The 25076-nt window shown below is 60.7% G+C and overlaps 1 protein-coding gene across 1 annotated transcript in view; it reads right to left on the bottom strand.

Annotated features, from left to right (window-relative positions):
- Positions 1-25076, bottom strand: part of LOC122392835 — a 28725-nt gene that overhangs the window by 2214 nt on the left and 1435 nt on the right. The window contains exons 3-14 of the mRNA XM_043388146.1: positions 8647-21024; positions 8044-8331; positions 7194-7787; positions 6790-6999; positions 6281-6547; positions 5516-6085; positions 4528-5294; positions 4009-4225; positions 3219-3353; positions 2727-2869; positions 689-1193; positions 177-365 (exon numbers count right to left, since the gene is read on the bottom strand). Coding sequence (XP_043244081.1) covers positions 177-365; positions 689-1193; positions 2727-2869; positions 3219-3353; positions 4009-4225; positions 4528-5294; positions 5516-6085; positions 6281-6547; positions 6790-6999; positions 7194-7787; positions 8044-8331; positions 8647-21024 — 16263 coding nt within the window. The remainder of the gene's footprint in view (positions 1-176; positions 366-688; positions 1194-2726; positions 2870-3218; positions 3354-4008; positions 4226-4527; positions 5295-5515; positions 6086-6280; positions 6548-6789; positions 7000-7193; positions 7788-8043; positions 8332-8646; positions 21025-25076) is intronic.

The raw sequence follows: 25076 nt of genomic DNA, 5'->3' as shown, positions 1-25076 counted from the left end.
AAATGTACATCATAGTACGAATTAGGCGCTTAGCTTACTCACGATATATTCTGTGACAAAGACGACAAAACTGCACATAAAACCAGTAACAGGCCACACAACCTAACAAGCCAGCACGCGGAGTTTAGGCTGGACAATCGCCCATACCAGCTGAGGCGTTGGCCTGGTTGACTCGCCTGTTCATCAGTAGGTGTCCAGAGCCGCTCTAAGTGCTGCAGGGCGGCCGGGATCTGCAGGCAGGCGGCCGGTGGCGACAGATCGTACAGCTCCGCCTCGCGCGGACACCGGTCGGCCAGCAGTCGCTCAGTGGACTCAGTCACCTGGGTCAGCTGTGCAGACAGTCCGGCCGACTCGCCAACCAGCTCCTGGCGGCAACGGGCAGCGGCGTATTATTCAGCCGGTTGTCGGCGGGATATCAGCGTGATGTCAGCGGGTTATCAGAGGAATCGGAGTGGTGACTACAGCCGTGCCTCCCTCAAGATAAGCAATATCGACTTTAGAAAATATTGTGAAAATGTGTCATCAAGGAAGTCGCAAGGACTTTAGCTGATAAATTAACAAGACCATATGTAGACCACATGCCACAAAAAGTCAGTCAATATAAGCTCGGTGCGGCAGAACATGTGGATGTGCCATGGCTGTGCCGGGGCCCCGCTGTACCACCGGTCTGCTGACCCCGTCTGCCCACCTTTAGCGCGGTCCGTCCGTCGGGCAGCTGCTGCAGCTGCTCGGTCCGCCGCAGCAGCCGCTCGGCTCTGCGCTCCAGCCGGCGCCAGCTGTCCTCCTGGAGGTCATGTACCTCGGCCAGTCGCTGCGCCGCCGCGCGGGCCGCCTCTGCCTGGCGGCGCGCCGCCTCCCATCGACCAAGCAAGGCCGCCAGTCGGCCGGCCAGCGCGCCGCCCGGCCTCAGGTGACCGGCCAGCAGAGCGACGTCGAGCCGCGCGCGCAGCCGGCCGGCCGGCTCGGCCAGCGGCTCCAGGCGAGCAGCGGCCGCGCACACTTGGTCCCGCTCGTCGGGCAGCCGGGGCCGGGGTATGGGCCGGCTGGGCGGCGGCCAGACAGCCGCCAGATGCTCGGCCTCGTCCAGCTGCGTCTGCAGCTGGTCGGCGTCCTCCGCCAGCTGCTGCACGGCCGACCAGCTGGCGGCCAGCTGCGCCGGGCGGGCGGCCGACCGCTCGCAGATGCGGCCCCATCTGTGACGCGCGGGACACGGGCGCTGATTCATACCGCAGTCGGCTGGGTCACCGTAAATGTCGGGAACAGCCCGATGACGACGATAACACACACGGTGGAGCAAGGGTATTCCCCGAGCATCAGCGGACATTTCGCAACCGATTAGCCCGCGCCCTGCTGGAGGGAGGTGTTTGAACACCCCCTCCGGTTTTTCACGAACACCTCAAAACATACATCAATTCTACACATGCTGTGAAAACTTCAGACCAAAGTCATCCAAGGTCAGGTCAGTCCAGGTCACTTCAAGTGACCTCACCTCATAAAATGTTTCAATGTATGCCGTAGCTACACCGAGTGACCGATCGATTTCAAACTTTCAGCGATTGATAAGAGCAACAGTATATACAAAATGCATATCTCGAAATTCTCATATCGGTGACCTAAGTTCAGGTCAATTTTCCGACCTCCCCATTATAGGTAATTCAATGGGAGAAAATTCAAAACCGCCTCTTTTGGACGTAAGTCATTCTAAACACAGTCAAACAATGAATTACAAGTAACTTTGACACACTGAACATAAAAATGGCACCCGTGACCCCTCTTTATGTCCCTGAGGTCATCTCAAGTCACAAATGGTATCTCCCAGTTTTTCGCGAATACCTTTTGATAGATGCATTCTAGAGCGATGAAAACACCTTAGATGTGTTCAGCTCGACGATACGGATCGGCCGATATGCAACATGACCCTTTCCGGTCAGGTCATGACCTTGACCTGAGGTCAAATTTTCAAGTCGACCTTTCAAGGTCAAATTATATTTCATTCGATGCGTCTGACGAGAGGAACACGATGCCGGTAATAGAAAGCCCGTGAAAGGCTTGAGTCAAAAGTTATTGCAGAAAAACCGTTTCCAAAAAATAGTCTATTTTGGCAGTTTTTGCCCCCTGCAGGCAAAACCGTTGACGTTAGGTCAAATCTGGGAGAATTACTCAGTAAGAGCGTTAACAGGGCAATCAAATGCGCTTTTCCGCGGCGCTGAAGCTCTATTGGTTCCCAAGTTATGCATCGGCTTCTTTAAAAAAAATTGTCGATATTCGACCTTCAAAATCGGCGAAATTTGGCCTTCAATGACATCTGGTGACCTGACCTTTGACCTGACGAAAAAAGTGGCCGAAGTGATTTCGTCATCATTTTTGACGCTCTTTCGAACGCCGCTTTCCGCGTATCGCTAAATGGCCTAGGAGCCGATTTAGAAGGGGGTGTTCAAACAACCCCCCAGCAGGGCGTGTAATTCCAGGACCCCTAGCGTGGCGCGGGTTAAAGCTCATGATGTCAGAAGTTACACGGGTAATTACTCGGTCATCGTAACATACCCGAATCAGTTCTTGCTAATCAGCCAATTTCTTAAAACAAATATTGAATACAAAACATTTAAATATCCACAAATACGATCAGTCAGTGTGGCACAAGCCAATCGAAGAAGCGCCGCCCTGATTCCCAACAATCAGATCGTTCGATTCGCTCTCTAGCATGAGGTGCCGTGCCCTTGACGCACCTGTCCTGCAGCTGCTCGCCGGCGTCTGTGACGGCGCGCAGCTCCCGTACGTCCGGCGCGTCCGCGTCTCCGGTGAGCAGGTCACAGAGGCCGGTGACGGCGGCCACCGGCCGGCTGGCCTCCCGCACGGCGCGCACCGCCGCCTGCCGGGAACGGGGGACGTCAGCGACACCGGATGCAGCGCCCTCAGATTAACTACACCATTCACCGTCCGGCAACATTGCCGGTATTGTTGGCACGTCCTCCCTCAATTTCAGTGTCAACTGTTATAGGGGAAGCTCCCTCCAGGCTTCATGTGACTAGTTTTTTTTTCCAAGTTTTGTTTATCGATACACAAAAAGGAGAAAAAGACAGCATAAAGCAGCAGTGATAGGAATCAAGTTCCACCCGTCTGCCAAAAGCAATGGGAATCCCTCCAACCAAGACACCCCCTCCCACCGGGTGACGAGCGTCCCTGAGTGTCCCCAAGGCCCAACGACCCCGCTCACTGACTTCGGTGTCACGGACGGCGGCGCGGTGCGTCTCCTCGTCCGCGTCATCAAACGCCAGCGGCTGGTCCAGCGCTGTCTCAATATCGGACAGAAGCGTCTCTAACTCCGGTCTCTGGCGCTCAAAGTCAGTCACCGTCTGTAACAAAGGCCGCGGAAAGGGTTTTCCGGTCACTGGGTGAGGAAGCGAACGGCCTCACTTCCCGGGCAGATAGACGAGGCCGGATGTACTGCAGACAACCAAAACCACAAACATGAACTGATAGATACGACTCACATTGAGATAGCTACGAAACAAAACGCATCCGTTCCGTAGTTTCCATCCTCAGGACAATCAAATCTTTCTCCTACACACCTCAACACCGTGTTCTGGGCTGGATGGGCAGCTTCATCCCATGCGGGAGGCTCCTATTGGAGCGCGCCCGTAGCCGGGTGTATCAATGGGCTGGGTGGCCTGTCCAACTGATAATGGGCTATCGGCTAAGCCCAGATGACTCACTAGGGTGCCCGCCCAGACCAATGTCTTCCCCCAATCCCTATCTTTCTTCCGGCTCTGCAATGGTTACAATTGCCCGCAAAAGCCCCCCCCCCCCCAAAAAAAAAAAGAAGAAACAAAACGACATTTGAGTAAGACTGCCTGAACTGGCCTACGTACACACATGACAATACATAATCATCCTCCACCCAACACTAATTACGAATCACGGTCTGCTGCTCAGCGAACGGTTCTCTACTGCACCCTTCTACTACGCTACTATTACGCTACTACTGCACGCCAGTCCCCGGTCCCTCACCTCCAGCAGTGAGCGCAGTTTGACCAGGCGGGCTCGACGCTGCCGCTCTGGCTCCGTGTCGCTGTCGGGCTGTCCCGGCTCGTCGCCGGGCTGCGCCAGCTCGCCGCTGAGCTGCGCCAGCTCAGCCGGCAGCTCGGTGTCGAGCCGCGCCAGCAGCGCCGGCAGGGAGCGCTCCCTGCTGGCCAGCTGCTGCCGCTGCCACTCCAGCAGCTCCGCCCTGCAGCATCGAAACAACACTCAGCTCAACTGTGTGTCGTGGCATACTGCATACACTAGGGCCAGCCACTTTGGTACTGAAAATCACTACAGGCTATTATGGAAAAACTAAGGACGTACACTATCACAACTAAACAAGTCTGTCAACGATGCATGCTAATCGCCCAGAGCAGAATTAGTGTTTCCCTGTCGCCGAATGCTGAAACAAGAGTACGCTGCAGTGGCCACAAATCGTTTAAGTCACCCACCACACCGCGCTCATTCCGCCCGCTGAGGCTGCCCCGACCACCAGCCCCCACTCACCGTATTCTGCCCAGCTCGGCTGCCGGGGCAGCGGTCTCCGCGGCGTCACTGCCCAGTCGCCGCAGCAGGCGCAGCACCAGCAGTCGCAGCCGCAGCTCGGCCAGCTCATCGGCGGCCTCACGACCGGCCTCCGCGCTGACCAGCTGCTGCACGGGCCGCCACAGCCGCTCCGCCTTCTCCAGCTCCCGCTCCAGCCGGTCGAGCTGCTGCGGCTCGAGAGGCGGCGCCGACTCGGCTTCTGCGGCCGCCAGTGCGTCGCGCACGCCGGCCACCACCTCTCCGCGCCGCCGCCAGAACTCGGACACGTAGGACACATAGTTGGCCCAGGTGGCCACGCCGGCAGACAGGTTGGCCTGGCGCCGCTCCAGGGCGGCCAGCGGCGCCGGCGGACGGCCGCCCGCCGCGCCGGCCGCTTCGGCTGCCAGTCTGCGCAGCTCGGCGAGCCGCCGGCGGCCGCGCGCCAGCCGCCGACTCAGAGCGGCCAGCTGAGAGCGGCGCGCCGGCAGCTGGCCGGGCGGCAGCGGCACCGCCTCCAGACGCAGTTTGTCCGCGTCGGCGCGCCGCAGCCACACCAGGTGCCGGCTCAGGAGGGCCGTGTAGGCGGCCCAGGGAGCCGCGCGCTCACGGCCGGCGCGCAGCTGCGCCAGCTGCCGCAGCACAGCCGCCAGCTGGGCGGACAGCTGCTGGCGCGCGGCCGGCGACAGCTGCGGAGCCGACAGTTCGTCGGCCAGCTGATCGCGGTGCAGACCCAGAATGGCGTCCGCGACCTGTCGGTACAAAGAGGCGTCACAATCCAGTAGAATCCACCGCAAATGGCAAGTCGCCATACTCGTTCCGGTATGCCGAATACTCATTCAAAAATAGTAAGTTAAACATCAACGGACTTAAAGATTGACACACTATCGGATCAAAAAGTGTTTTACGGTGCAGCAGAGTACATAATGCTGGCAAGCGCCACCAATGAGCTCAGACGTTTCACGTGACTGACCTGTGCCTTGAGAGCCTGCTGCACCACTCCGTCCGCGGGTAGCGGCTCAGCCCCGGGCTGCGGCACCGACACCAGCAGGTGGTGCTGGACCTCGGCCAGCTCGTCACCAGCGTCACCAGCCAGCGCCTCCGACAGCACGCAGCGGTAGTGACGCACCAGAGCGGCCATCGCCAGTTCCCAGTCCTGCAGTAGCTCAGCGGGCTCCGTGTCGCCCTCCGGGCCGACCGCCGTGCCGCACAGCTGGTGCAGCTCCTGGCCGAGCTCAGCTGCCGCCGCCAGCTGCCGCGTCAGCTCGGGCAGCTGGCGCAGCTGGCGGGCCTGCTCGGCCAGCTGCAGCCGCCGCCGGCAGCCGTCCAGTCGCGGCCGCAGCCTGCGCCGGCGCTGTGCCAGCTCCCGATGTCGGCGCAGCTCTCCGTCGAGCCAGTCGAGCCGGCGGCCGGCGGCGGCCAGCCGGGCCGAGAGGGCGCGGCACGCGGCCGCCGACACCCGCGCGCAGCTGACAACGGCGTCCAGCCGCTCGGCACAGTCGGCCACCTCCCGCTGCCCGCTGGTCAGCTGACCCAGCAGCGCCTGCACACACAGACACACACGTCAGTCACAGTTTCTCAATGAGATCACACCTCACACAATCAAGAAGTGAAAATAATACCAATGAGAAGTGAGTCAACAGTGAGTACAGCCAATCCATCACAAGTCAACTGATGTGTACATGACAATAGACAGAGCTGATAACGATAACCTCCTGGCTCCCGTCCTGGCACTGACCTGGTGCTCGGCCTCAGTCCAGTCCTGGTGGCGCTCAGCAGTTGCCGGCAGGCCGTCCAGCCAGGTGTCCAGCGAGTCCAGGCGCTCGGTGAGACGTCTCCAGTCGGCAGCCGCTGCTCGGCACTGCTCGGCGGCGGTGGAGAGCGCAGTGCCCGCCTCGCCACGCAGCTGCAGGCACCGGTCGGCCAGCGGCGGCAGTAGCGCCGAGCCGGCCCCGCCAGACACGGGCAGCGGCACCGGCAGAGACAGCAGGCCCTCAGACGACTCCTGTGGGACGGGGAGGGGAGTCCGCGGTCAGGGCGGCCGCAACATTCGCTCTACTATTCACACCGCAGTTACACGAACCGGAGCAGTACGGCACTCGTGCAAAAAAGGAACGCTTCTTAGATACACATGACAAAATTAGTCGCGTTAACACCGTAAAAATCATTGACCAGACCTGTACCGATAACCCCATAGCAGTCTTGACCAGTGAATCTCTCAGACGACCGTACGCCTTGGTGTCTCACCAGTGTTTGCTCCGCGGCCTTCTGCAGCTCCAGTTCCGTGTCACAGTCGCCACAGCGCTGGCCGGTCGCCCACTCGGCCTCCACGCGCTGTACAAACTCAGTCAGGTCGTCTAGCTGGTCAGACAGCCCCTCCGAGGGGCGGCACGGGTCTGTCAGCGGCCGCAGGTCGTCACGCAGGGGCTGGAGCGCGGCAACCTCCGCTGCTGCAGCCTGTAAGAAATAGAGCGGATCAGTCAACGGTGAGGTGGTGGGAGAAATATTGCTTCTTTGTGGGGGGCTGTGGGAGAAATAACAACTGCAAACCAATACTTCATGTTCCTGAAGAGTGAAGAGTAAGCAGCTGACTCAGGCCCTTATCCCGCTGTCCAAGGCTCTAAGTCCTGCCCCCGCGCGGGCCCACTCACCGTCACTGCGGCTACACCGGGCCACTGGTGGGCCAGCCGCGCGGCCGCTGCTGTCAGCGCGTCCAGCTCGGCGCGCAGGGCGGCTCCGGCCGGCCGGTGCAGTCTCTGCAGCGCTGCCAGCCGGGCGGCGGCGGCGGCCGTGTCCGCGGCCAGCGCCTCCAGTCGGCTGCGCAGCGGCACCAGCTCGGCGAGCCGCGCGGTCAGCCGGCGCCGCAGCTGGCCGGCGCGCTCGGCACTCTCGGCCGCCGCCAGCCGCCACTCGACCGTGTCGACCGGCGGCTCGGCCTCCCTGCCGGCCCGCTCCAGGTCGGTGACCCGGGTCAGCAGCCGCTGCAGCGCCCCCACGGCCGGCGCCAGCTCGCCCTCGGCGGCCGCCTGCAGCAGCGCCTCGGCGCGCCGCTCCAGCCGCGCCAGATCCGAGCCGTCTGCGCCGCGCAGAGCCGCCGCCAGCTCGCGCAGACGCCGCTCGGTGACGGCTAGTCTCGCGCGCAGCGACGGCTCGGCGGCGGCCGGCAGCAGGGCGAGCGCAGCGTCCAGTCCGGCACCGGCCGCCGCGCAGCGGTACTCCATGATGTCTACCTGCTCCAGTACAGTCTGCGCGGAGAACAACCGGCGTCAATCGCTGGGGAACTAGTGGTGACCCATCATCGGCAAGGGGATTGCAGATCATATAGTCACAACAAGACAGCGTGGCATCAAACCAACGGGTGACATTAATGCTTATGCACTTAGCCTAGTCACAAGCTAGCTGCGACATTAATGACTTGGTAAGCGCCCGGAAGCCAGCGATTTCCTAGCTTTGGAAACCACCAGCTACCCACACTGTGCCCCCTGCCTACACTGCTCTCACCTCCATCTCCTGTTCGGTGAGCGGCCCCTCATTTCGGCGTCCCTCGGTCCGTCTCAGCCAGCCGTCCACCTGGTCGCAGTGTCCCCGCGCCTCGGACAGATGGCGCTGGCAGTCGAGCAGCCGGCTGACGGCTGACTGCAGCCGGTCGCGCAGCTGCACCAGCTGCGGCCGCAGCCGGGCCAGCTTCAGCTGGGCGCCGTCGGCAGTGACCAGCTGCTGCAGCCGCGTCACCAGCAGCTGTAGGTCGGCCAGCTGGTCGCAGCCGGCTGCCGCCTCCCGGTGCATCTCCTGGCCGGACAAAGGGGACAAACGTCACATTCATGGATGAATAATTCTCTTCACATGAAAAATCGAAACTTCATTGGCGATATTCCGGAACAGGATGGTTAACACGACCAGCACATAATTAAGACCGAGATTAAGACTAGGACTAAGACTAAGACCAGGATGGCGAACTACGGACTACGGAGCCTAAACGATAGATTCCGTTACGTGAATGCTAGACTCAATACACATAACTTGAGTGCGTTCCATAAAATTCGACTTAACACCATGTCCGTTCGATTCCCCAGCCCTGTCCACCCGTCCCCCGCCACTCCTCACCTCAAGTCTGGTCAGCAGCTCCGGGTCGTCCGTGTTGACCTCGTCGCCCAGGTAGGTGGCCAGCAGGGCGCTGCCCAGCGCGCGCTCCGCCTCCAGCTCGTCCAGCCGCAGGTCGGCCTCCTTCCAGAGCAGCAGCGCCGCGCTGAGGCGCGCCAGCAGAGCGCGGTGCGGCGCCGCGGCCGGCTCCGCCTGGCCCAGCTGGGTCGACAGCTGCCGGTACAGCGGCACCAGCTCACGCAGCTCCGGCAGAGAGTCGACGCGGAGTGGCCGCTCGGCGGTCGGCAGGCGCGCCAGGCCGGCCGGCGGCCCGCTGGGCGGCGGCGAGTGGTGCAGCGCGGCCGGCGCCGCCTCCAGCGCCGCCTGCGTGTCGTGTAGCAGCGCCTGCAGCGGCAGCAGCGCCTCAGGCAGCCGCTCCCCCTCGGGGCCGGCCAGCCGCTGCGCCAGCAGGTACTGACACCAGAACTGGCGCTGCTGACCGCGCAGCCGGACACGCGCCTCCGTCAGCTGCTGCTCGCGCGCCGCCGGGTCCTGGTCGGCCGACACGGTGGTCAGCCAGCTCTGCAGCTGCGCCAGCTGCCGGCGGCTGTCGGCCAGGCCGGCCTCCAGCTGGCGCCGGTCGGCTCCGTGCCGGTCCAGACTGCGGCGCCGGGCGGCCACCAGGTCCCGCGTGTGTCGCACTGCGGACGCCAGGTGGGCGACCAGCGCGCGCAGCAGCCGGCCGCTGTCCTCGGGCAGGTCGCGCAGCTGGTCCAGCCGCGCCGGCAGCGGCTGCAGCGCCTGCTCCATGGCCGCCAGCTCCGCCAGCTCCTCCAGGAGTCGGTCGTCGCTGGCGGCCGGCGTGGCCAACAGGTGGTCGACGCGCGCCATCAGCCAGAGCAGCGCGCGGCTCCAGTCGGAGCGCCGCTCGGGCCAGCTGGCGCCCTCGAGCAGCGGCGCCGTCAGCCGGCGCACACGCGCCTCGCCGCCGTCCGTGGTGGACGCCGGCAGCAGCGGCGGCGGCGCCACACCCGCCGGCCGACCCAGTGCCCCGTAGGCCGTCACCAGCGGTAGCAGGACGTCGCGTTCGGCCGCCGGCAGCGACCCCAGCTCGGGCAGCGGCGGCAGCACCAGCGCCGGCTCCGTCTCCTCGTCCTCCTCCGTCGAGACGGGTCCGTCCAGCAGGCTGTCCTCCGTCTGGGAGCCGTCCGAGCGGCCCGCCATCGAGTCGTCCGGCGGCGCCGCGCTCACCAGCACACTGTCGTTGACCAGGAGAACGGTCGGTTTGATCGGCGACCCGGCAGGAGTCCGCGTCGGGTCGGGGTTCTCGTCTGGTGAGTAGATCTGCGATGAGTCTTGCAGAGAGGATCCGCGCTGCTTATACGGAGTGCTGGATGGGATCTCAGGACGCAGTCCAGTCGGCTCGTCAAACTCCGGCAGCGTGGAAATAGGCTCAACGTCGTCAGTAGAAGAAGGCACAGAATCTTGTACGATTTTCTGTGTTGAACTCTCCTGGGTCTCTTTCTGTTCCGTTATTGATTTCCCTGGTGGTTCCAGAGCTGCCTCCTGTCTCGACTCGCTGTCTGCCGTGTCACCTGCTCCGTCCACAGTTGCCGGTTCAGCGGAGGGTGGTGTCTGGTCGGCGCCGGTCGCCGGCTGGTCGCCTCCAGCCGGCTGGTCGCCTCCAGCCGGGTCGGGTCCGTCGAGCCAGGTCAGCGTCGGCTCCCCGACCGTCTCCTGCAGCAGTACGGTCAGCCCGCCCACCAGACAGGTGCGCCGTGTGACGGGCACGGTGCGCCGGCGCGGCCGCCAGCCGCCCGGCGCCGGCGCCATCTCTAGCTGCGTCACCAGCACATGGGTCACCGTCACCGGCCGGCCGTCGGCGCCCGGCTCCGTCTCCGTGCGGCTCTCCACCTGCACAGGAGCCGTCAGCGCGCCCTCGATCAGGTGCGCCGACAGCGACACGAAGTGACTGTCGTCCGCCGGCCGCTGCACCACCGCGCCCAGCAGCTCCTGGTGGTCACTGCGCGGCGGAGACTCCGCCCGGCCGCTCAGCGGTGCAGTCAGCTCCACACGCCGCCGAACCACCACCGGCCGGCCGAACCGATCCTCGGTGCGCACATAGGCGGTCAGCTCCGCGCGGCGCAGCGGGCCGCGCGCGCCCTCCACGTGCTCCCAGCGCAGCTCGGGCTCCTCCAGGGCGCCGGCGCGCAGCTCCGCCAGCGCCGCCGCCACACGGCCGTCCAGCTCCGGCAGCAGCACCTCGTCGGTCGGCGTGGCAGGCGCCGTCGGGACCGCCTCTCTCTGCTGCTGCCTTGCAGGGGTAGCGTCACCGCTGGGCTCGGTTGAAGGTTCTGGAGCTGGCGACGCCGCTGACTGAGAGTCTGGTAGCTGCTCAAGAGAAAGTGTTTCTTTCGGATCTCCTTCGTTGGTGGTTGAATCGATCGAAGCTGCAGGCTGTTCAATTTGCACCAGTTTCTTGGTCTTCTTCGGTTTCTTCTTTTTCTTCTTGCCCGCTGTGTCGGTGACTGGGGCCGGTGCTGCGGCTCCCTGCACTGAGTCCGGCTGAGCGGGGGCGGGGGCGGGGGCGGTCGGCGGCGGGAGGAGCACGGCCGTCGGTCCCTCTGGCCAAACCTCCACCACCAGTCGGTCTTCAGTGGCGACCATCCGCCGCAGGATGGCGGCCGTCCAGCGCACCTGTCCGCCGTCGGGCCTCCTCTCCAGCAGCTGGACGCAGGCGCGCCGGCTGAGCGACGGCCGGTCGGTGTCGGCCCTCACCTCGTCACCCATCGTCTCCGAGCTGAGAGTGTCGACGACGAGCCCGCGCGCCGCCGCGCGACACATGGCCGCCGCGGCCTCCTCGAGCTCGGCGTCGGAGGGCTGCGGGCCGGGCAGCGGTCGGACCGTCTGTACCACCCGGCCGCCGCGCGCCGGCACCAGCCGCTGGCAGCGCGTCGCCGACCGGCTCACCTCGCGGGGCACGCCGGCCGCGTCCGTCACACTCTCCGTCAGCGTCACTGTGGTGCGGCGGACCGTCACCGTCACCCCGTCCACCAGTTCCTCACTGTCAGAGACGGACACCGACGGCTGGCTGCACAGAGCGCCCGACACGGACGCCAGCGCGTCCTCGAAGGCAGTCTCTCGCGTGATCTCTGGGACAGAGGTGGACAGCACGCGCCGCGACACCGGCTCCACGGTATCCTCGGTGACAAACATCCCGTCGATCACATACGAGCGCAGCATCCTGACGAACACGCGCTCGTAGACTGTGACGGCGGCAGCCGCGTCTGTTATCTGCTCCAGCACTGTCACCGTCTCAGTGTTGGTCGTCACCGGCCTGCCGCTCTCGTCCCGGTCCTGCTCCACGGCACTGGTGACGCTGGGTTCTCCGAGCATCACACCCTCCAGCGGAAGTGGCAGCGGCTCGGTGGCGCTCAGAGTCCCGCTCAGCTCACTGTCAGTCACACCAGTCACCACCGGCCGGCCGAACACCTCCCCCACGCGCTGACACCTCCTCACCGAGCGTCTCAGCGGCACCTCGGCGGCGTCAGCGCGCGGCAGCATCTCCTCCGTGGTGACACTCACTGTCCGCAGGGTCACCGGAGTGCCGTCAGGACCGCGAGTCTCTGTCACCTGCGTGTCTGTGACGGGGTCGCTCACCAGCCGACCGCGGGCCAGCGGCAGCGCCTCCCCCAGCAGCTGCTGCTCAGTCAGCTCCGGCACCGACACGGCCAGTGTCACCGTCCGCATCGGCTCGGTGTACTCCTCGACAGTCCAGCGGCCGTCCGCCGGCACTACGCGCGCGATCTTAGTGAACACGGTCTCTGTGATCGCCCGACCGGCTTCCTCCACAGGAATCTCTTCGCGCGCCGTGACGACGATCCTGTACACAGTCACCGGACCGGCGGCCTCGTCCACCACCTGGCTAGGATGGACGCGCACCTCCGGCTCCGACAGCAGCGTGCCTTCCAGCTGTGACAGACACTCACCGACAGCGGCGTCTCGCAGCTCCTCTGCAGAGGGTAACGGTTCTGGTGGCGCAACGGCCGCCGCCACAGTGTCATCAGTCTCGCCGGGAGGCGATGGAGTTCGTTCAATCGTTTCTGAGTCTAGGTCAGTCTTAGAAACGGCTTCATGCGTCTCCAGTGGCACTTCAGGTGACTGCGAACGCGTCTCCTCAGTGTTCCATGAGGTTTCCTGCTTCACTGCTTCTGCTGCGTTCAATGAATCCTCTTGGATGCCCACTGAAGTGGCTTCAGCTTCCCTTACAACGTCTGAATCCAAAGACACTCTTCCAGGATCCTGACCACTTTGCAGCTGGGCGTCTTCTTTCTGTTCACTCTCTATTGGGGTCTCTTCGTTTGGCGGTAAGTTGGAATCATCCTTTTCTTTTGGGGAGCCATCAGCATCCACAGACTGTGCACGAGCATCTTCAGCTTTTTCCGGACTGCTCACAGCGAGGTCGTCTGGTACGGACGTCTGCTCAGTCTGTTGTGAGGTCTCCTCCGGCCGATCCCGCTGTCTCTGCTCCTCCACTTTCACGATGTTCTGGGCTGCTTCCAGGACCTGCTTCACCAGCCTACCGCCCGCCTCCACAGCCGGTAACTGCTGATCAGCGGCTGCTTTCTCTTCCGGCCCGGCGTTAGAAGGACTCTGAGCAGCAGGCGTCTCTAGAGGGACAGCACTGGTCACAGGCTGGCTTTCCACCGCCTGAACCTGGTCTTTGTCACTTTCCGGGAGAACCTCGTACTGTTCTGGTCCGTCGCACTCCTCGACGACAGTTTTATCGTCAAACCGGTATGTCAGTCTGTGCTTTATGATGGTACGTTTCACGAGGTTGGCAGTGCCCTGATCGTCTAGATCGCGTTGTAGACCCGTGATGGTGAGGGTGTTGAGAGCGGCTGGAGTGTCCACCCTGCTCAGCACCTCCATACGGTGGGTCTCCGACGTCGGTCGCCCCAGCACGTCCGCACAGACAGCGGGGAACAACTGCTGGATGGCCTCCTCTGCGAGTTCCTCCTGCGGCGGATCCAAGATTGGCTCCATGACGTTCTCAGTAACCCGGATACCGTCTACCTCGCGCGTCCTCTGGGTCTTCTTCACCACCAGCCGGACGAGTCTGGGCACGCCCTGGTCGTCCACCGTCTCCTCCAGCAGCGAGACGTGAAGTCGCCGGGTGGTGACCGGCGCACCGCGGTCGTCAATACCTTCCAGTACGTCCACTTCGACCTGCGGCTCCACCAGCGGCTGGCCACGCAGCAGCGGCAGACACTCGGCCACTACCTCCTCCGCCGTGAGTTCGGGTACCGTGGTGGCCAGCTCGGTCACCTCGTCAGGCTCATCACACTCCTCCACCACAGAGCTGCCGTCTAGCTCCGTCACACGGCGAATCTTCTTGATTCGGCGCCGGTAGATGGTGGTGATACCGTGCTCGTTGACCAACTCCTCGATCACAGTCACACAAAAACGGATGATGGTGACAGGTTTTCCGTCCTTGTCAACCGTCTCTTCGTAAGATGACTCGACTTTTGGCGTCTTCAGCAACGTACCCTCGATGCGCGGAAGGCACATTTCGAGTACGCGCTCCTCCTGTTCCTCCATCGGTGGCTCTTCGATGAGTTCGTAAATATCGGCCGTCACAGGACGTCCGTTGACCGTTGTTGTCTTCTGTGTCTTCTTCACAACACGCTTCACATGCCGCTTGACTCCAGTGCTGTCCAGGACGTCCTCGTAAATGGTCACATACACACGCTTAATGCGCACGGGTCGTCCCAGCTCATCGACAGTTTCTTCAACCGTCGTGGAGAGTTCAGGATCGCCCGTCAGCTCACCCGTCACGGTCACCATCGAGTCTTCCAGAACAGACGTCTCCGTAGCTTCCGCCACATAGGTGAGAAGCACCTCCCGCTGCTCTGGATATTCGGCCTCTTCTAAAATTGATGTTCCGTGCATATCTGTGATCTTATGACGCTTTCGGATGACTCGCTTCACAATGATCTTCGTATCAGATTCGTCAACGATCTCTTCCATAAAGGTGATGCAGATGTGATGGATGATTACTGGTCTTCCTCTCTCATCAGTGTCCTCTTCAACAGAGATGTCCACCAGCGGATCTTCCAATAACGTTCCGCTCACGCGAGGGATACACTCCCCAATCACCTGTCTCTCCAGCTCTTCCTTAGTCTGGTGCGGAAAGGGCTCTTCGAGATCCTCCACCAGCAATGCTTCATCTGCTTCAGTTGTCTTCTGTGCCGACTTCACAGTGCGCTTTACCAGAAGTGTCTCCCCGAACTCATCGGTTACCTCCTCCAAGAACCTGACAAATATCCTCCTTACCTTCACCGGTCGGCCTTGCTCATCTACTGAATCCTCCACCGCGATATCCACGGTCGGATCTTCCAGGAGCTTTCCGTCCACCAGCTCGACGCTCTCTTCCAGCGCCTGTTTCTCGGTCTTCAGTGGCGTGGCTGGCGGCAGTGGAGGGGGCGACATGGTCCTCTGCGGCTCCGGTGTGCGTACTTCACTACGGTCGTGGTCTGGGGCGACATTAGCGGAGTCGGTCGGTGCAGGCACATCAGCACGGGAATCAGAGGCTTGTGCATCTTCACACTGATCATCCGTGGGCGCACTAGCAGCAGAAAATGCGTCGGAAGATTCAAGCGTTGTGTCATCGGTGGTCGTATTCTTCACTTCGTCGTCTAAGACACTCTGCATTTCCGGTAGCGGTTCTTCCTTCTGTAGTAGAGGACTGTTCACATCATCCAAAACATCGCCGGATGCCTGATTTGTATGCGTTTTGGATTCGGGCTGCTGAACTGATGTTGGTTTTGATACTTCCGACCTGGGCACATCCTCCAAAGGTTTACCATTCCCAGTATCCGGAACCTCTGACGGCGATCCCTTATCTCCAGAAACTGAGTCTGAAACTGAGTCTAGAGAGGCACCCCCGGTGTTACGTTGTTCTACAGGTCCACTCTGTGCTACCCTCTTGTCTTGAGTGACACTAGCGGCGTCTGAAGCGTAGGACGGTAGTCGATTAGCCAATGTCTGAGCGTTTGGTGATTTCTTGTTTTTCTTTCCTTTCTTCTCCAAAGGTTTACCATTCCCAGTATCCGGAACCTCTGACGGCGATCCCTTATCTCCAGAAACTGAGTCTGAAACTGAGTCTAGAGAGGCACCACCGGTGTTACGTTGTTCTACAGCACCACTCTGTGTTACCCTCTTGTCTTGAGTGACACTAGCGGCGTCTGAAGCGTAGGACGGTAGTCGATTAGCCAATGTCTGAGCGTTTGGTGATTTCTTGTTTTTCTTTCCTTTCTTCTTTTTCTTTTTGCCACTGTTGTCGGGAGTGTGCTCAAGAGTCAAATTATTAGCGTCCGGTGTTGGACCATCGTCACCGTCTGGCCTCACACTAATCTCCTCGACAGCTGGTACCTTTTCAGGCAAAACCTCAGGTGGAGTCTCGACAACAGGACCAGCTCGTGATTGCTCCTCGTCTTCCACTGTTACTTTTTGAGGATCAAGATGCTTTGAGTCGCTGCTGATTTCAAGAGAAGTATCTTTCACACTTTCAGCACCCGATGCTTGCTCTTGCTCAGGTCCATCTCCTTGAGAAACGTCCTTCACATCCTCAGGCTCCTTGACAGGCTGCTCTGGAGAGAGCTCTTCCATCTTAGCTCCCGTGTCGGTCTCAGCACTGTGGCCCTGAGGGTAGTCGGCGTCAGCAACGCTGGTCTCCTGCTGTTTCGGCTCGACATCATCCTTCGGAGACACGATGACATGCTGATCGTCCACAATCTCCTCCCTCGGCGGAAGCTCCGTCGCATCCCGAACCTCAGTCCTCTGGTCACCACTGGAATCATCCCGACCAGGCTCTGGCCACTCGAGTGTCCCCGGCAATGTCTCATCATCCATCACCTCTCCCTCCTGCTGCTCCAGTTGCTGTTCTCCCTCCTCACTCTGCTGGTCGCCCACTCTCACCGTTCGCACCACCCTCGTCACCAGGCGCTGAACGCTGCTGCCGTCCGGCTCCGTGTCCTCCTGGGTATGGACGGTGCGTTCGGTACGCACCCGCCGGCCCTGCACATCCGTGTAGTGTTCAACCGAGTCAGAGTCGGCTGGCGGCGGCGAGCGGCCCGGCGACAGACGCGTCACCTCGGTCGTGACCCGGTAGACGGGGTCAGCCGGGTCCGATGGAGATAACCGATCTTCAGCGGCAGATGGAGACTCTGAAACGATGGCGGGGTTGACATCTACCGTCTCGGCCTGGCCACTGACACTGCCGGTGTCACCAGTTGTTGGGGTTTCAGTACTAGCTTTGTCCAAAGCAGTGCTCGAGGTTGTAGGCTTGTCGGCCTGACCCCCTGATGCGTTCTTACCGCGTTTCCTTTTCCTCTTGTTCTTGGACTTTGGTTTCGTTTCACTTGGAGGACTACTTTCTTCCCGCGCCATTGTCTTAGATTCTTCTCGCACTTCAGGCTTCCCTGTAGCGGGGCTATCGGTCATTTCGTGAGGCACTACCGCTGATTTATCCTGTGTGACTTCTGGCGCTGCGGGCGAATCGTCTGACGACACAGGTTCTTTGGACCCCAGCGTCCCTGACGTGGCCAACTCGGCGACAGTAGGCAGTCCACGGTCATTGGGACTGACCTCCTCACATACTACACGCGTCATGAGCTGAGCTGGAGACATCATGGCGTCTGGAGCAGTGTCGTGTGGCGCCGGAGGGCTCTCCAGGCGAGGCCAGCTCACATCTCGCTCCTGTACGATGGGCTCAGCGCGCTCAGCGTCCACAGGGAACACTTCATACCCTGCCTCCGGCGACCCCCAGCCGATCAGCTTCTGCAGCGCCAGAGTAGTGTCTTCAGTCACTTGTGCTTCTGCCAGCTCGCTGAGAGTTGGTACCCTCTCCTGATAAGAACTCTTAGGCTGCTGAATGTGGCTATCGTCTGCATCAGCAGCCATCTCGTCTGCGTCAATTTCAGCGGCCCGAGGGGGTGTGTGCTGCGCAGAAGTGTGCCCGGCTGCAGAACTGACGTCGGGGTCTGCGACACCTTCCTCGGACTGCGTCGCGGCCCAGCCGACCAGCCTCTGCAAGGCCAGAGAAGTGTCTTCAGTCACCTGCGCTGCCGCCAGTTCGCTAAGACTGGGAACCCGCTCAGGGCAGGGGCGATGCTCCGGTTCCACATCCGGTCGCAGCTCCTCTAGCTCCGGTAGTCCGCTGACATCTGACTCCGGCGCGTCACTGACGCCGAGCTGACGCGTCATCAGTTCGGCCGGGGTCAGGTCCGCCCGGGTCGCAGCTTTCGCCGGCGGAGATCGCTCGGCCGGTGGCCACGCCACGTCTCGCAGCTCCACGGCGTGCTCCGCCTCTCTGGTAGACGGCGGAGCAGTGTCCCCGCCGTGCACAGGCCCCGTCCAGTCCACCAGCCTCTGAAGGGCCAGGGACGTGTCGGCGGTCACCTGCGCAGCCGACAGATCACTGAGACTGGGCACTCGCTCCGGGGGGACGTCCGGCACTTGCCGAGGAGAACTCTCACTGACAGTGGGCGTCAGCTCATCCAGTTCCGGCAGGCCGGCGTCCCCAGACTTCTCAGTCTCAGCCCACTGACGGGCCATCAGCTCGGCTGGGCTCAGCACACCAGTGAGGACACCGGTCGCCCCTTCCTCCATTCTCGGAGGCTGTAGGCGTGGCCAAGGAGAACCCCAATCAGCTACCGCCACAGATTCTCCGGCGGACGGCACACCGAAAGCACTCTTCGGCGCGTCGGCGTCTTCCGCAAGTGACCTAGGGGCCCAGTCCACCAGCCGCCGCAGGGCAAGGTCACTGTCCTCCGCGTGTGCCGCCGATGAGCTTGCCAACTCAGCAATATCCGGCACGGCCTGCTCCGAGGTGGTCTGCTGACTCGGGGTCTCTGTCGGTGGTAAAAGCTCACTGCTGCTGAGCTGACTGCCTGAGGGGTCTTCGATTCCTGTGGTTGTCTGGGCCAGCTCGCTGAGACTCGGCAGCTCACTGGTACTGGCAGGAGACGTGTCAGTCCACTGGTGCATCATGAGCTCGGCAGCGCTGACGGCGGCTACCCCATCGACGGCATCCCCTCCCGGAGGAGGTCGCTCACTGCACGGCCACTCAACACTCCGCTCCACGGCGGCGAGATCGGCCGGCCTGGGGCGCGCGCCGGTCGCCGGAGCGGTCTCTTCCTCCGCCGCCAGCGTTTGCCAGCCCACCAGCCTCTGCAGAGCCAGATCACAGTCGGGTTTCTGCGCAGCGTCAGCTAGCTCACTGAGGCTAGGCAGCTGAGTGTCATGGGGTCCAGAGGGTGGAGACTCGAACGGACCACGACCTTCTGTCGGCGCCAGATCGTCTAGACTGGGCAGTCCGCCATTCTCCTCGGTCGCGGAGCTCTCAGCCAAGTGGCGCGCCATCAGCTCTGCCGGCGACGGCTCCGCCCCTGCCGCCAGCGCCGACGGTGGTGACCGGTCGGAGCGCGGCCAGGCCTCTGTCGACTCCGGTAGCCGCACAGTGTCGGTCTTGCCTGGAGAGGTGTCTGCAGGGGAGGCGGTAAAGAGGGTGTCCACAGAGGGCGTCTGCCAGTGGACCAGCCGCTGGAGGGCCAACGTGGTGTCCGAAGGACTATCTGGCCGTTCCAGCGGAGGCAGCTCGATCGGGTCAGGCTTCCCTGCCACACTCCCAGGCTCACCCGCCACTGATGGCTGAGTTTCACCAGAAATCTGGGTTTGTTCTGCACCATTTTCGACACTTCGTTCATTCTCGCCAGCAGTTGGAGACACCCGCTCCTGAGCCAGCCCGCTGACAGCAGGAAGCTCGCGTCGTTCCGGCTCGGAAGGATCCTCCTCCACAAGTTCCACCACCACGTCGTTCACGTATACAGTGCGAGTCACTCGCCTCACCACCAGCTCGATGATGGTCGCCGAACTGGGGTCATCGTCCTGAAACTGGTAAGAGGTGGTCGTCACAACTTTCAGCACGACCCGGCGGCCTTCATCGTCGATATATTCCTCAATTTCTTCTCGAGTATGAGGCGGAGGCAATTCCAATATTTCTGAAACGTACTGGGTCGCTGGCTGGGAAGGATGTTCTACCGACATTTCCTGTTTTGTCGCATCACTATGGGCAGGATGTTCTACATTCGTTTCCTGCGTTGTCCCTTCACCAAGGTCAAGGAACATGATCTGGGTTTGTTCGGCACCATTTTCGACACTTTGTTCGTTCTCGCCAGTAGTTGGAGACACCCGCCCCTGAGCCGGCCCGCTGACGGCAGGAACCACGCGTCGTTCCGGCTCGGAAGGATCCTCCTCCACAAATTCCACCACCACGTCGTTCACGTATACAGTGCGAGTCACTCGCCTCACCACCAGCTCGATGATGGTCGCCGAACTGGGGTCATCGTCCTGAAACTGGTAAGAGGTGGTCGTCACAACTTTCAGCACAACCCGGCGGCCTTCATCGTCGATATATTCCTCAATTTGTTCTCGAGTCTGAGGCGGAGGCAATTCAAATACTTCTGAAACGTATCGGGTGGCGGAATGCGACTCCTGTTGGGTAGGATGATCTTCCAACATCTCCTGTTCCTTCGTTTCACTGTGGGTGGGATGTTCTACACTCGTTTCCTGCGTTGCCCCGTCACCATGATCTAGGACTGTGTGGAGGGTTCGCGTATCCACCTTCTCCAGCAGGACCACAGTACCGTCGGTGTCCGTGGTCTGCTCGTAAGTAGTCAAGTATACCGTGCGCACCTCGACTCGCCTCCCCAGTTCGTCCACAATCTCCTTCACCTCCACGCGTTCACTGGGCGGAGGCACCTCTGGTCCGGCGGAGCCCTCGACGTCCGGCTGGGAGTCGCCGTCCTCCACCTCCTCCACCAGCTCATCGCCCTCGTAGATGCGTCTGTGTATCCTCTTCTGCTGCTTTTCAAGGATCACAACACATCCGTCCTCGTCCGTCGTCTCCTCGAAGGTGGTCCTCAGCGTTGTCCTCACTACCACCCTCCGGCCCTGGTCGTCCTCATACTCCTCCTCGGTGACCGTTTCAGTCGGCTCCGGCAGCTCAAAGTCCTCGGGGACGTACTCGACAGCCGGCCCCTGGCCACCCTCCTCTTCCGCCACCTCCTGGGGCTCGCCGTCCACATAGACCACCCGCTGCACTCGGCGGTGCACCCGCTCCAGGATCACGGCGTTACCCTCGTCGTCATCCTCAGCTCGCTCGTAGGTGGTGCGGACCGTGGTGGTCACCACCACGCGGCGGCCCAGTTCGTCCGTGTACTCCTCAGTTCGGACGTCTGTCCGCGGCTCCGGCAGAATCGGCTCGTCGCCGACCACACTCAGCTCCAGCTCACCAGAGTCCGGGGAACGTCCCGGCTCCCCGGCCGCGCCGCTCATCGTCTGTCGGCACCAAACAAGGACGTGATAGGCGGAACAGCATACCGACTCCTGAAGTACCCCCGAAAGTGTCAAGATTGCTTCAAAAGTACGTTAAGATAGCATGAATCATAAGAAGTTGAGCCGTGTCTAGGAAAACCAGGAGTTCCATCTTATCCATTATATCTCACTAAAGATTCGCCGAGTAAATATACCAGCTGTCTGATAGTATATCGGGTAGTATATAACATATACACGCCACAAAAACATTCAGGAGTCGGAGTCGGGACAGTCCGATCGATTCAGACTCCCGCTCCTGACGTAATGTGCGAGTAGGTTGAGCCTGGGTTGAGCTAGCCAACTCCCTCCCTGTCATACAACCCTTACACTTCCTCCTTGTTCTAGAACACTAAATGTCAGTTGTCGCAGACATGGTATAACATGTCTTTTGTAAACCTTCTCTATATGTTTCGTTCATAAGTCGACTCGAGACGGGTTGGTCATGAACCGAACATTGCCCGTCTGTTTACTTTCCGTCTGAAAGTCCAGATGTCGAAATAAGATAACACATTTCAGGAGCGCGCTGTCCGTTTTGAGCGAGGTTATCAGCACACTTCGATGGGCAGCGCGACAACAGTAACAGTCACGCAGCTTGGTAGTGTAAACACTGGTGACGATGCGCTCAGCAGCTGCTTCTGTGCCGAGATTGGCTACATGACAGCATTTTTGGCGTACTTGGCGTGTCGCCCGCTGCAGCAGCTGGCAGCCCGCAGGAGTGATGAGACCCAACTACGTTGTCACGAGCTTAAGGATGACTCACCAGCGACTTTCTAAAAGTGTACATGAGCTTTCAATAGTGTTACCCAGAAAAGCTGCACTACTCCTAAAACTCTTGTCAGTGGGTCAATCGCTGTTCACGACTATGATAGCAAAAACAATAATTTGCCGCCCAATATATCTACAGTAAAAGGTTTGCACGAATAGGCTAGGTGTCACTTCCCCTGCATCCTGCAAACTCATCCGAATAATCTCGAGTACGCTCGCCGTCAGCCAATGTCAACCACTACCCCTCCCCCCCCCCCCCCCCACTACCTCACAAGTCACAGGGGCCCTCCCCGCACCGACGACCAGCGCCAACCATCACAAATCGCGGCGTCAGCGGTGCCAGCGGCCAGCGGCGCGCCCCTCGCCCCGGGCCGGTCCGCGCCGGGTCACTCTGCAGTGCCCGGTGAGCCGGTGGGAGGGGCGCCCAACGTGACCCCGCAGCCGCCGCGCCGGCTGCGCTGCCGCCGCGGCCGCGTCTGCCGACCTTGAGAGCCGGGCCGGCGCGGCGCGGCCGGCGCCCGCTGACCCTCGCGCTGCGCAGCCCCGCCGGCGGCCCTCCCTCCCCCGCGCCGCCCGCGCACGCGCCGAACTCCGTTTGAACGGCGAGGGAGTGTCAGTACCGGCGTCAGAGCCGCGGACGGGGACGGAAGGGGAGGGGCGGCGCAGTCAGAGATAGCACGGCTCCCCGCCGACCCGACCGGCCTGGACCACCGGGTCGGCCGGCGGCAGAGCGACACCCCGCTATCATAACATACGATAGCGTCAGAGCCCCAGTTCAGACGTGGGTCACGGGGGCACGGGTGTTAACGTTGGGAGGCCACTACGTCGGTAAGGTGAACAGCTAAACAAACGCCAAAAATAGCAATCCATCAGGCCAACTTCACAAGCATCTAGGAAATGTTGATAGGATATCCGGAAACATTCTTTTACAGCGAGTTTACACTCACGACATGTCTAAAGGGCAGCTCCGATAAGGCTGACAGGCCTACAGTCCATCCAAGACACCAACAGCACACCACGTGGGATGTGAGCTACCATCAGACCACAACACAAATCCACCTCCCCCGGACCCGCGTCCACCGTACCTGTCAATATCCTGTGTTTATCGGTCCCAGGATCCGCTCGGCGCTACGGCCACCGCGTGGCGCCGCCCACACATGTCCAGCGTGCACCCACTGCACCCCACACGGGCCGGCCGCGCGCCCAAACTGCCCGGCGGCGGCGCGGGCGGCGCCGACTGCACCGGCCGAGCGGGCGGGCGGGCACCGCCGGCGGGCCCGGCGGTGACGTCACGCTATGACGTCACCCGCTCCCCGATGGTCGCCGCCGCCAGCGGTGCCGGCCGGCGGGCCGCGGGGATGGGTGGGGAGAGGGGGGATGAGGTGGACCGACGGTCTCCCAGTGATCTGCGCTGTGCAACGCGGGGGCGCCGTGGGAGGTGAATGTCGGCCATTTCAAATATCGACTCTGCAGGACTGTCATTTCGGATCAACATAATCGGGTATATACGACATTCTTCAAAAGCTTGTGGAAGTCTAAAAGCAGGTAACCTAACTTATGCTACTCCAAAACAGCCACAGAAACGTGAAAAACGTGAGCGTTAGCCTCCGAAAAAGGAATTATGAGGAGCGGCACAAAGTGTCCCTTTGTAGGCCACAGGTCCGGTAAAAGCCGAGTCGCGTGTGCTCCGTCTAGCCCGGTTACTGCGGTCTTCATTTATCATGTAAAAGGACAGGATGCTGAAAATATGCACGCTTTATAACCAAAGTTTTTGCAAGAACTCGACGGTCAACTGGCGAGAGATGGCCGTACGCCGTATCTTTTCGCCGCGCCGCCCGTCTACTTTTCTAATTCTATCGGCAATAGTGAGTGAGAAACGCGTGAATACGGCCGGACTGTCAGACCCGGACACAAACAATAAACTTTTCTTATTGAACAACCTGGCAGGCCATGCGGTCCCTCTATCATCCATTCACAAACTTTGACAGCTTGAGATCAAAATATCAACTGATTTCAAGATTAAACGGTGAAGAGGTGCTTGACAAGCCAGGCCCGGTCGATGCATCGCGTTAGAGAAGAGGAACAAGATGGGATTTTTCTTGAGAGGATGGACAATTTGTCATGCAGTGAGTGCGTGAACCAAATTTATTCATAACGACCAATGGTTGGTGAATATATGCGCCATCTAGGCTAGACCGGATTGGTAAGTTGTCTGTATCCAATTCAACAAGTTTATTAGACCACTTCATACAAAAACTCGTTCACCTTGATGATTGACCAGCCCAAATTTAGTGCTCAAACCGCTCAGCTTCGACTACTATATCAGTACAGCAGCCTGTATCATAACGGTATCATAGACTTTACTGTATCAACAGTCAATGACATGAGTCGAGCCGCCACTGGCCAATGAATGCTCGCTCCACCTGAGCAGCCTGACGGCCACCGGTCACAGCTGGATCTAAATAGGCCCCGCAGTCTGTCCACACTGCGCCGGGGCGACACAAGTGGCCCTCGACCCTCCCGGCAGGCGGCTATTACCGACAGCAGAAGCTCTGAGTCACGAACACAGCGGGGGGACCAACAACTTTGGCTAACGGCGGACCTTCCACACACAACACGATAGTTGATATCAGCAGGTATTGTCCCGCTATCAGCGTGGAATCATTTTCACGTGAGCCTTGCCTTCCAACGAGATACACCACGTACGTACGTTTTACAAAACTGAAGGATTTAAATGCAATTCCCCGATTTTAAATGAACCGTGCAACAATTTGCTTTATCTGATTTTGCCTTCAATTGTCTCCCGAAGTTGACCAAATTTTCAAGGTAACTTTTGAAGTGAATTCCCCAAGGCGTTAAGCTTTGTTATTCCGAAATCCAAGTTTCCAATCTTTCAGCATTCGGGATGTTACAAGTCATCGGACTCGTGTCGCGCCTCTAAGTAGCGAGTAGCATGTCAGCAACACACGCCATTCTGTGCATTCTGTTCCTCTGTTTGCCACCGGCCACGACGGAAGCCAAATCAATCGACCCAGTCGTTACCAACCCCTGCAGGCGGGCGGGGGCGGGGGTGGGGGAAGGGGCGGCGTGTCAGTACGTGCCGGTTACCTGCCCCCCCCCCCCCCCACCCGGAGTAATGTCACTTGTCAGCGAGCGTGCCCTCAGGGCTGCGCAGTAAGCTAAGTACACAATGGTCGACGCGCAGAGCCAAGATCGAATACTTCCGTACTGGCGTGACCAAGGCCGGCCGG

The sequence above is a fragment of the Amphibalanus amphitrite genome, unplaced genomic scaffold (genome assembly GCF_019059575.1).
Source record: "Amphibalanus amphitrite isolate SeventyFive unplaced genomic scaffold, NRLGWU_Aamphi_draft 000503F_arrow, whole genome shotgun sequence".
Lineage (NCBI taxonomy): Eukaryota > Metazoa > Arthropoda > Thecostraca > Balanomorpha > Balanidae > Amphibalanus > Amphibalanus amphitrite.
This window is presented reverse-complemented; position numbering and strand designations above follow the sequence as displayed.